At 39.2% G+C, this 11,599-nt stretch overlaps 1 protein-coding gene across 4 annotated transcripts in view; it reads right to left on the bottom strand.

Moving 5' to 3' along the window:
- Window positions 1-3,389: 3,389 nt before the first annotated feature.
- AZI2 (5-azacytidine induced 2) overlaps window positions 3,390-11,599 on the bottom strand; it is a 63,540-nt gene continuing 55,330 nt past the window's right edge. For all 4 annotated transcript variants that reach the window (XM_048838644.2, XM_048838643.2, XM_048838645.2 and 1 more), the window contains 2 exons: window positions 10,722-10,840; window positions 3,390-5,786 (listed from right to left, as the gene is read on the bottom strand). In XM_048838644.2, coding sequence (XP_048694601.1) covers window positions 5,380-5,786; window positions 10,722-10,840 — 526 coding nt within the window. In that variant the 3' untranslated portion in view covers window positions 3,390-5,379. The remainder of the gene's footprint in view (window positions 5,787-10,721; window positions 10,841-11,599) is intronic.

Here is an 11,599-nt window from a genome sequence, read left to right as displayed (position 1 = left end):
GAGCTCTTTAGGGGCTTGCTGCTAAAGTCTCCAGCAATTGACTCTTGATCATTCTTTTAAGGCCTGTGGGACTTAGCCTCAGCATTCACCAAATGCACAGGCCTTCTACTAACCAGGTGCCCTGGGCATGCTCCCAGGCCCCACTCAGCCTCTTGCATAGTAGGAGCTGGAGCTTCAGGGGGGACAGATGCACCAGTAGATAGGAATTTCTCCCGCTGCCTAGCAGAAGATATCCCAAGCTGAAAGCCAAAAGATGACCTTCCATGCACTAGTTTTAATTTTGTTTGCTTCACAGTTCTGATGCAACAAGCCTTTCCACTCGTAAGTTAACCATTCTCCTTCTGTTTTACGGATATGGTACCTGTGCAGTTGTCCAAGCTCACTGCTGGCAGAGCAGGCATTTGCACTGTCTCTACGCCGGCAGGCCCAAATCTCATTGATTGAGCTATGCTGACTGTTCCAAACCTTGACTTGACTACACTGTCAACCAGTAGCTCCTTGCTTTGTTCAGTGTCCAGGATGGGATGCCAGCTGGGTTCTGTTCCAGGGCAGTGCACATGCAACTTTAACTGATCAGCTGGAAGGGTGGTGAGTGAGGGCCCTGGCAGCAGAACAAGTGAAGTGCCTTCTTACTGTACTTCCAACCAGGGCGGGAGGTGAACTCTGCAGATGCACCTCCGGACTCTGCACTGACCAAAGATGACAACTGTGAGTGGGGTGCAGAAATGGGACAGGCATGTTAAAGGGACTTTTGGCTGATAGACTGAAAAGGACACTGCCAAACTTATTTGGCGGTGGGTCTTTTGCTGATGGTTTATGTTTATGAACCCTGTTTGTGATGATGTTTTCCCAAATTAAAGCCAAGTTATGTCCCTCCTTTTATTAAAGTTTCTTTTTTAACTCACACTCAGTTTCTGAGAGGGGAAGCATTGCCTCATGGGTGGGCTGTAATTGTCCTAGGTTACGGGGGGGGGAGGGGGGGAAGAGAGATGACTCGAGCTGGTTTTGTTGGAGAAACCCTTAGATATTGAACCTGACCCTTGTTGCTGTCAATTCCAACAGCGTGAAGGCACTATAGTGGAATTCATGCAGGTAAATCCTTAATGTTTTGAAAACCTGGCAGTTAAGTTGAGACACACAATGGAGTCTGAATATAAAGCATTAAAGTGAAGGAGACTAATACATTGATCTATGTGAGATCAGCAAGTCTGGAGTATGTCAACTCAAGGGTCTTAAACCAGTGTAAGATCAGAGTCAAGCCTACTATCTCCCAAAACTTGGCTTAATGAGAAGTTATAGAACCCTTCAATTTTTATTTTAATATTGTAGGTGCTGCAAACAGTTGGTATTGACTGAATATGGATACATCATTGTCATTCTGTAGTTACACTTTTTTTTTTAAACGTGAGCCAGAGCCAAATACCAGCAGAGTAACAGCAGTATAATCAATGGAATTAGGCTAACTCACATTAGATAACTATCTGGTTCTATAGTTTGCTTTCTTGTGCCTTCATCTCTGCAGTATGCCACAGAGTGGCTCCTGTACAGGACTGAAATGACAATGCAGCCCTATCCCTCTTTTTTACCCTGCACTGAGTTCAGGATAAAAGGGTGGGAGAGATTCAGATTTCCCCCTTCACCATGGAAGATTTAGTTGTACACTTTTCCAACATGTTAATTCCTCTTAGCACTGTGACATCTTAAGTACAGTTTTCTATCTTAAAATAAGAGGGAACCATCACATAAAGAGAGCCGTTCTGAGCACTTACAGCAGACAGCTGCAAGCCCCCAATGCAGTGAGGGCTTCGGTTGAAATCCTTTTAGGACTGCTTGTGTGGTACCTACTTACTCATCAGGAAGGGTGGTACAGTTAATTTTTGCCTATGAAAGTTTCCCCCCAAGTTTTGATTTTAGTTTGTACTATTCATTGTCTCTTTTTTCCAATCAACTTAAAGGGACTTAAAAAAAAAAATCTAGCCTTGCAACCACTACACCAAGCTTATTGTAACTGGAAGAGATGAAACCAAAAAAACCCATCTGTTCACTTTATACATTTGACAGCCTGTTAGGGGAAGCTAGTTTTGGTGCTTCACTTCTCTTCCCTCCTTGGCCTGGATATTTCACAGAGCAGCAAGGGAGGAGAAAAAAACCCCATGAAGTCAGTAGACTCAGGACAAAAGTTTCTGAAACTCTTACTACCTTTTGAATTGAAAGGGGACAGTGCCTCTAAATTTCTACTATGCCAGTGTTAACTATTAATAAAAAAACCCCCTAGGAAATAAGTGACTTTCCAGATACTTAGTATGCAAGCAACTTGCTTTATCTTCACTTGATACAAAAAGCAACAAATACTAACCATGTTTTTCCAACAAAATTTCAATATTCTGTGACACTTTCATACTACTACCATCAAGGATGAGTAGGGCTGTGAGCCACAGCAGTGACCAGTTCCCATGGGTCATGAAATTTAACACAATTTGACTTTTCCAAAAGTCTTATTTTTAAAATCATACAATTTACCCATTTTCAGAGGAATTTTTGCTTTCTGCTCCCAATTACATATTGATCAACTGGACTGAATTTTGATTTCTTATACAAAAAACCCCACTGCAGCCATTCTTTACCTCTTATGGCATTAGCATGCCATTTGTGAGCATGTTCAATAAGAACCTTTGACTTCTGAAAATGGAAAAATCCTTCTAACCCACAAAAAACATGATTTAAATTGCTCTTCTTAGTCAAGATTTGATTGCAGACTTCAGATTAACAAATGCATGGCCAGTTCCCCAATGACTCCAAACCCAGAGCTTCCCTTTTCAAGGGTTATGGTAGAGCTGCTTGGTGCTCTTAGTGGACTGCAACTGCAGCCTACAGCAAGCCCCCCCTTGTCTCACCTGTCAGAATCTAGCAGTCCCCTTCAGTGAGTACTGCTTTTCCTTCCTCTCTTCTCCCTCAGCACATACCTGTTGCAGAGGCCTAGGCATAAGGGCTTCTTTGCACAGAGAACAGAGCAGCTTCATGCTGAAGTGCAGCCTGGCTGTTTATAAAAGGTGAAGAGGACAAGATTGGAAAGGGGCACTTTCGGAAGAGGGGAGGAAGAATAAGGGAATATATAGGAATGTTCTATTGCCTAAGACAACCAACCCCAACTACCTTCATGTACCCAGGAGGAGAATACTCCTCCACCTGTCAGGGCAATCTGTGGAGGTGTACACTCCTCCTAAGGGCTAAGCAGGTACCTTGAATTTAATTTTTTATATTTTCACTGATCTGTGGTCAGATTCAAATTCTTCCCTGTTTTGCACATAATCTAAAAATAAGGAATTGACAGAGCAACAACAAAGGAAACAGCTATGCTTGCCAAAGCAAAAGGACATTTATAAGTGAAGTCCATTTCAAACAAAAATAAATTTATTTAAAATTTTACACAACAGGATTCCTTCCTTGCATAATTCCAACTGTTAATCAGGTTGATGGCTGTTGAATATATTAAACTTACCAAAAATCTTTGTAAACCAGGGAGTAAACCCCGTAAATTACATTAAAACTAGATATATTATGCAGCCACATGAGAAATAGTTTCTGGTGCTTTGTTATTACACAGGTAGTTGGTTCTATCAGCTAAAGCCTAGCGACTTGGATTTGTTTTATGCATATTGGGGTTTGTTCTATTACTTTGCAAGAGCTTGTACTCCCTTGAGTCAGTCATGTTCACTGGTCAGAATAAATTCCGGCATCTGACACTATTTCCATTAATCACAGACAAACCAGGATACGTGAGCAAGATAACAGAAAGATAAAAACATATCTGGTGAAAGGTAGGCATATTATTTATGTATGCTGTTCACTAATAAAATAGATGGTATCAAAGACATTCTTTTGACTTAAGATAGACAAAACTCCAATACATAAAAAGGAGATGGATATCATATGAAGTACTGAATGCATGGGGGAGGGGGAGCAGTGGACCTACATAAGTCATAGTGCCCACATTTCATCATACTTTTAATAGTACATCACTGATGTGACTAATGCAGCCATAACTTTCCTACAGAAGTTACTCGCTTTTTTTATATTTTACTGCTCAACTGTTGTGAAATCCATTTTTTCTTTACATTGACCTTAAGGTGAATTGGACGCTTGTTCCCTGTATACAGGGAACAATTACCAGTACTGATCATTTTACTACCAATTAAACTTTACATTCACTCAGAATATGAAACACCCAATGTAGAATTTTCCTCAAAAGTATTGTACATTTCAACCATTTCACTTTAAACCTGGTGTAAGAAGCAAACTGCTCTACCAAAGAGCAAGACTTAACTGCCTAGAAGTTTCCTTGGTTTAAAGAGACATTTATCTTTATACCAGCTAACCACATACATCAGAATATGGACAAAACTATGTAAAAGTTGGCAAATTTATAATTTGAAACACTAGTTTTCTACACAACAGATGAAAAACCCTACTGATGTGGCACAGTTGTGTATTTTGAACACTGACACTTAATATCTGAGCTGCTCAAATTAAGGCTTCTGTTTCTGCGACAAAAAAAAGTTGGTGGCCTTAGAAATCACAGTTAAAGTGAAGATTTTGGTGATATACAACTGGAGGCACACAAAGACCATTGCATTTTGGTTAGGGTGATTCTATAACAGGCACCAATTTCCTCTCTCAGTGGAAAAAAATAAAAACTATGTCCATGAATTACAGCTTTCAGCAGCATCCATGTATGATCTTTAAATACTTACAGTAATGCCAAAGAAAAGGTGCCATCAAAACAGTGTATCCTAGCAGTTTTGGTTTATACATGTTACATAAACATGATTTTGGAAAAAATCCTATAAATCTCACCTTTTCCTCCTGACATCTCTCACACATTATAAATCCAGTGACTGTTCCTAAACCAGAGGGGGTAAAAATAACATTCCAATTCCATTACTTTACCTGAGAGTTCCATATCTGAAAGACATTTCTGTCAGAGGTAAGCTCACAGCTTTCAGAGGTTTCTAACACAGGATACCAAATGTCTTTATGAGCAGTGTTACGTACATACAGCGAACTGAAATGCGGAGCTGGATTATTTTGATTTATTCCAAGAGTTCAATATTCAGTCTGTGTAATATTTGCAAGTGTGTGTCCTGTTCAATATAAGAGGACCAAGCATTTAGGGCCGGATTCTGATTTGATTATACCTCTATTACCAGTGTAGCTCCTTTGATTTAGTCCTGATCTACAGCAATGAGTGATCAGGCCACCCATCTTGGAACAAGACAAAAGACGTTACCTCCACATTTCAGCTAACTACTTTTCTCTTTAAAAAAATTCTAGCACTCAGGTGCCTATTCAGAACCAGCCCCAGTCTCTCTCAGAAACTACTTAGCTCTTGTGCAGGCAGTTTTGATTACACTGATCCAGGTAATCTATTGGATAGTTTGACAAAGAGGATTTATTTTTCATTTCCCAAAACATTGTCTCACTAGGTTTTGGAGGGCTTGGGAATACCCAGGAATTATCTTCCAGAGAGCTCTTTCCATAGGAGTTTTGTTCATGACAGGTGGTGCTGCCAATCGCCATGGGTCTCTCATCTGTCCACGACTGGAGATTTGCCTGTTCAGACAGGATTTTTACATCTCTTGCGAGAGGGGGAGCTATGGCATTGCAGAGAAGTTTGTCATTTTGTGAAAGAGAGGTTTTTTTGTAGACTGCCCCAGAAGAAGTCAAATATAACTTTGTGAGGTTCTTCTCCACGTCTTCAACACATTGTACTGGTGCACAAGTAGACGCTGGAGAGAGAAGACAACTAAATGTAATTCTTAGTTTATGGATCTAGAAGATATAGTGTACATACATTCAGAAATGTACCTAGTGTAACAGGACAACTTTTCACCTAATGGATCCCATATCCTGCTTTTGAGTGCCAATTAAATCAGAGTTAATTTTTATTCAAATTTATTTTGCAAGTTTCACCATAACTCATTAAAATAGCACTCTCTCAAAAACCCAATCAACTCGTTCCCACATGGATGTGAGAGAGACTTGTGAATCTTTGGAAGTTTGGTGACACAAGTATAGAGTGCTGCACCAGGATGATCTGTGTGGACTCAAATGTCTGATTCACAATGGTCCCTTTTGGCCTTGGAATCTATGAATGTTGCTTGTCTGCAAAGAATCTTGCACCTTATTTCATTGTCTCTCAATGAGCTGCCTCCTGCGGCTGCCAGGTCCTGAACTCATCCTCAGTCCATGAAGCAACAGTGGGGAGATGGCATGGAGCTTACTGCTTCTCTGCTCAAGGGCCAGGTTTCAAACAGACTAAGAAGGAGAGGACCTTTTGAAAAAACAGGCAGCAACTATCCAGAAGTAGAAATGGGACTGGCCACATGTTGGGTGAGTATGTGACAAGGAGTGGGTGGGACTAAATTGCCCATATCACCTCTACTTCTCTTTAGCATTTCACTACAAATTTAATGAAGATTGTCAGATCCTACAAATTAAGCACTCCATAGAGAAGTTGAAGTTTCCTACAACAGCTAAGAATCTAGAATACAAACTCTGGTTTATAAACACAACACTCAGAAGGAACAAACAGAAGAGTCAGTGCAGGATGTAGCGTCACCCTGCCAGGGAACGTGAAAAAAAATGGTGACCAATTAGCAAATTTCAGTAAAAAACACTTTCGAAGGGCTGGTTTGTTGCATCTGGAAGATACAGTTAGGAAATTTGTGACTCACCCCATCTGTGCTGATAGGTGTAAGAAGCAGTGCTTGAGCTGTAAGCTATTCATAGGTACAAGGACAAATGGCAACCACGTACTATACTCCAAAAGCTGTGAATACTGGGGCTGGTGAAGCTTTAGGGCAGATGAAGTGTTATTCAGTCAGAAGCGTAGAAAGGGAATTGTATTATTACTCTTTGGATATTTCTAGTTAAACTGAACCTTCTATCGACAGCCAAGCTAGTGGTAGCATAGCTATTCATCTCAAAAAAAGTGTGGGATGATGCAACCTGTCTATTGTCTGTGACTAACAGTCTGGGTTATAACTAGTTAATAAAAATTTCAAGGTCAATATTTCTGATAATCAACCTGAAAGTACTTTAATCTCTCAATAAAATTACCCAAATTTCTATACTCTAAGACTAAGATTATTTGACAAGAGAAGCATGCAGAGCCACTTAGGCAGCCTTGTCCTACTATTGAGTAGTTATATACACAACACATACTATCTGTTTGTTTCGTAGCAGTGGGTAGGCCCCATCAGGACTGGTGCCCTGTTGTATTAAGTGCTCCATGAGGAGTTGCTGTAGTTTGCTTACGAGCACGTGTGAGCGGAATACTCACATTCAAGGAAATGGCCTACTGAGAACTAGATGAAAATTGTAAGGATGAGAAAATACACCCAAAAAATCAGTACACTCCAGTGGTCTGGAGCTAGTTCAGGCCAGAAACTAGTGGTTGAAATACTGAGATAAATTCTGAGGAAAATGTTTGTTTCCACAGACAGAGGGCATTCTAAGTGACAGCAACAAAAGAGAAACGTTCCATTTCATCCTTCCTATGAGGCATTGAAAGAATTAAATAGTAAACAGTATAAGTTGGCTGTAGTCAAGATTTGACCAAACTGTATCAGCCCAGCAAGAACTCAAAACAAGACTGGACTGTCAAATTTTTTCCTGAGATAGCAAAAAATATTCCTAAATAAGGAAGTTGCTTCTAAACACATTCAGCAAAAGTGTGTCAATTCAGACAGAGTCCTACGGTGGATCTCTCTCAACATTTAAGAGTTATATAATGCCCAATTCATGCAAGGAGCTACAGCATTATATAGCCTTCAATCTTAAAATTTGCTCATGTTCTACTTACTATATGTTAAGGTACTGAAAAGCATCAGAAAACACCCCACTTTCTCATTGTTTTTCATCCACCATTACACTTAAAGATTTTCAAAATGCTTCAAGAAGCCATGAGCTGCTTTTCGTGAACAGTGTCTTGTATGTGGATAAATGGAATCCACATACGTGTTGCAATGGACATTCTGTTGGCAAGATTAACATGTCGCATCAATTACTTTGAACTCTATAAATTTCTTGCTTACCCTCTCCATTCTCTGAGGAGTATGAAACAGTGTTGAAAAGTAAAAGGCGCTCTGAAAAAAAGCCTCACTTCTGCTATAGAACAAACTTCAAAAGTACTCAGAAATGGAACTTAGAATAGTGAATAAAACAGTGTGGGAAGGAGAGGAAATTCATTCTACTCCTGCCCATAACTTTTTGAACAAGATTCAATGGACATTGACTCAATACTTTCTCCAAAGACATTCCAGATTCTACCAGCCTTTTCCTTAAGAAAGATACTGCTTGGGAACACACTATTCTACATGTGTGAAACATTCTGAAAATATAGCGGTCCTTGTAAAAGAAAGAGAAAGCAATTCAATTCTTTGCTGTTGTCATAGGGTTTCCCTTATATTAATTCACAGTCTAGTCACTTTTACCTCACTGTTTTACTTGCCCAATTTTTGACTCAACTCAACCCTAAAATATGCAAGGATATCATTTTAGAAGGTCATGGAATATTTGGAAACATTTGTTAAAGGGAGGATCATGTTTGTCTATTAGCTCTCTTAATTCAAGAAGTTTCTTTCCTCATCATCATCTCCTCTAAAAGCCAATTCGTGTGTAGAAGGAGATAAGGAGTGCATGAACACAGTTATTAGGCAAACTGATTTTCTCCCATAAATAGTCCAAGACATGGTTCAAATCAAGGTTATACTCTGCATGTTAACAATGCAGGTGCATCGTGACTGCACGGCATTAATACGAGACATTGATGAATCAGTAAGCCAAGTCCAGCTTTAAGATTGGAAGCTTACAAGAAGGAATACAGCTAGATCAGGGGTAGGCGGCCTGCGGCACGCAAGCTATTTTCAGTGGCACTCACACTGCCTGGGTCCTGGCCACCCTGCATTTTGATTTAATTTAAAATGTTTAAGAAGCTTCATTTAAAAAACCTTATTTACTTTACATACAACAATAGTTTAGTTATATATTATAGACTTATAGAAAGAGACCTTCTAAAAATGTTAAAATGTATTACTGGCACAGGAAACCTTAAATGTGAGTGAAGAAATGAAGACTCAGCACACCACTTCTGAAAGGTTGCCGACCCCTGAACTAGATGCTTGTATGTGCCAATAAATGATTGTGGGCAAAGAAACCTACAAAATAAGCCTGGCAAAAATCCACACACCCCAGCAGACCAATTTATGTCGTCGTCTTCTATATCCCTTGAACCACAACTCCACTACTGACTGCAGAAAATGCTGCTGCAATGAGTTTTCTGGTGGGGAAATGAATTGTTAGCACTTGTGCAGATGAGAGAGACAACAGCCACAGAACCACTACAGCAAAGCAAATGCATGCTTCTTTACGCTACCATCACACAACCCTGGCCAGAACAGACTTCTTAGGACTAGAGAATTATTCAGAGTCCACACAATCCTTGATTTCTCTTCTGAAATTGGATGTTAAATCTGTCAGTAGCATACCTTTTCAATGTAGACAGACACTCATCCAGTGGGAACTGGACTGAAGCTACCAACTCATTTCGTAGACTACCTCAGATAGTGATCATCAGTCACAGAACAGGACTAAAGTCAAACTGGTGCCCTAGAGGTGAATCCCATTATCAATTCCTTGAGCCATCCAATTCTGTATTAGCAAAGTGTTCCTCTAATATTTAGCCTTTTGGATCGGTCATCTGAGCTCTCTGACCTGTTTATATCCTTTATCAAAGAAGTGCATCATCAGATGTCGTCACCAATCAAACATACTATAAACAAGTGACTGTTGCTTATCCTATTTATTACCTACATTTGGAATTTCCTACTCAGTGAAAAATAGAGATGCTGCTACTCACTAACCGAATGATCTCTTCTTTAGCTTTCTATCATTAGATCACAGGTGACAGTGCCAAATATCGGTCTTTTGTAAAACCCCTGCATTGGAAGGAAATATTACACACAAGAGTTGAAACAGAAATAATTTCAGTCAGCAACATATAAAATCTGCAGTAAACCCAGAGCAATGGAAATGACCAATTTTGTCAATTGTTTTTAAGAGGGTGGTGGAGGTAAACCAGTTTTCCAGCATCAATATTTTGATTACAGGGAATGTCATCATCTGGAGTTCTATTTCACTGGGAGACAAGTTTTCAGAATGTTTTCATCAGTAGTAAGAAAAATTATAGCTACATGGAAAGAGTTCAAAATCTGTTCCTGAATTTTAAAATGCTACCAAAATGTTTTCTATAGCTGATACTATTAAAGAGAATTCATTTGAAAAGTGAAATCTTTGTTTTGTTTTTTTAAAATATGAAGTAGTTGTGGTAAAAAGGTCAAATATGAGTAAACTTAACACCTCAGCCTTGTACACATCAGCGACACTTGACTGAGAAAAAAGCCACAAGGGGAACAGAATACAGTACTGAAGAAAAAAAAAAAACAACAACACATCAGCAACACCTTTATGTGTGAAGCTGACCAGTATGAGACAGAAGCCAAAGCAGTAAAGGGTTAGGCTGGAACTATAATACACTCTGGCTTATCAACTTCAATTGATGAGATTTAGATAAGATATGATAGCTAGTTTCTCTTTAAAATGGTGTAGCTTGGATCAGTGGTTTGTATTTGTAAGGCTTATTCCTGCAAACACTGACTTGCCTTTCTTGGTTGCAGTTGGGGTTTTCAATTTTCGTAGAACCTCAGTTTGCACTTCAGTCACCAGATGCAAGTTAGACATTTCCCTCTTCAGTTCCCAGTATGCTTGCTGCACATTTTCACTGAAAGACATTTTAAAAAGTTAAATTTCTGCTGCCCTTGCAACTGGTCTCCCTGACTCTACTGCAGTTCTTAAGAGTTACAAAGAAAATATTAACACTGAACAATGCCTTTTTTGCTTAATGAGTATATTCTCTTTTCAGTTTTACTAAAGAATCGTTTCAATCTGACATTGCCAGTGGACAATATAGCCAGTAAGGCAGAGGCCATCAGATTATGTGGCTCTTAATGCTGTGCATGCTAGTGCTTAAAAACACTGAACTAAAGAAATAATTCCAAAACTCTCCAAATGGCAAATTAAGATTAAGAATACTCTGCTAGTTTCACATCTGAAATTAAGTTTAATCCTGATGTAAAGCCAATACCCTCAAAAATATCCTAAGTACATATTTCAAATACACACACTGGATACTATGAAACAGATCTGGTAAATAAATTAAATATGAATTGCTTTGTTTGTAATTTAGCAAATTGCCACACACAAACTAACATAATATTCCAGATCATGTTAATGGATCTACAGTATTAGTCTAAAACTAAGCATCTGATATTTCAAACTTGCTATTTTAGTCTTCACACCACTCAGTTTGCCACAGTGATTTCAGATTAATTAGGTACTTGATACCCAAATTGCTGAACACATGCCCAGGCCAAAATTAAAATAATGCTTTATGTCTGACTGGGCTGCCTCATGCTGTTGAGTGTAAATCAACGTGATCAGACAGTGTAAGTTATCAAGAACCAGTTCTCATTTTTGGTGG

Source organism: Caretta caretta, chromosome 2, assembly GCF_965140235.1.
Source record: "Caretta caretta isolate rCarCar2 chromosome 2, rCarCar1.hap1, whole genome shotgun sequence".
Lineage (NCBI taxonomy): Eukaryota > Metazoa > Chordata > Testudines > Cheloniidae > Caretta > Caretta caretta.
The sequence above is the reverse complement of the archived record's forward strand: the minus strand, read 5'-3'. Positions and strand labels throughout refer to the sequence as shown.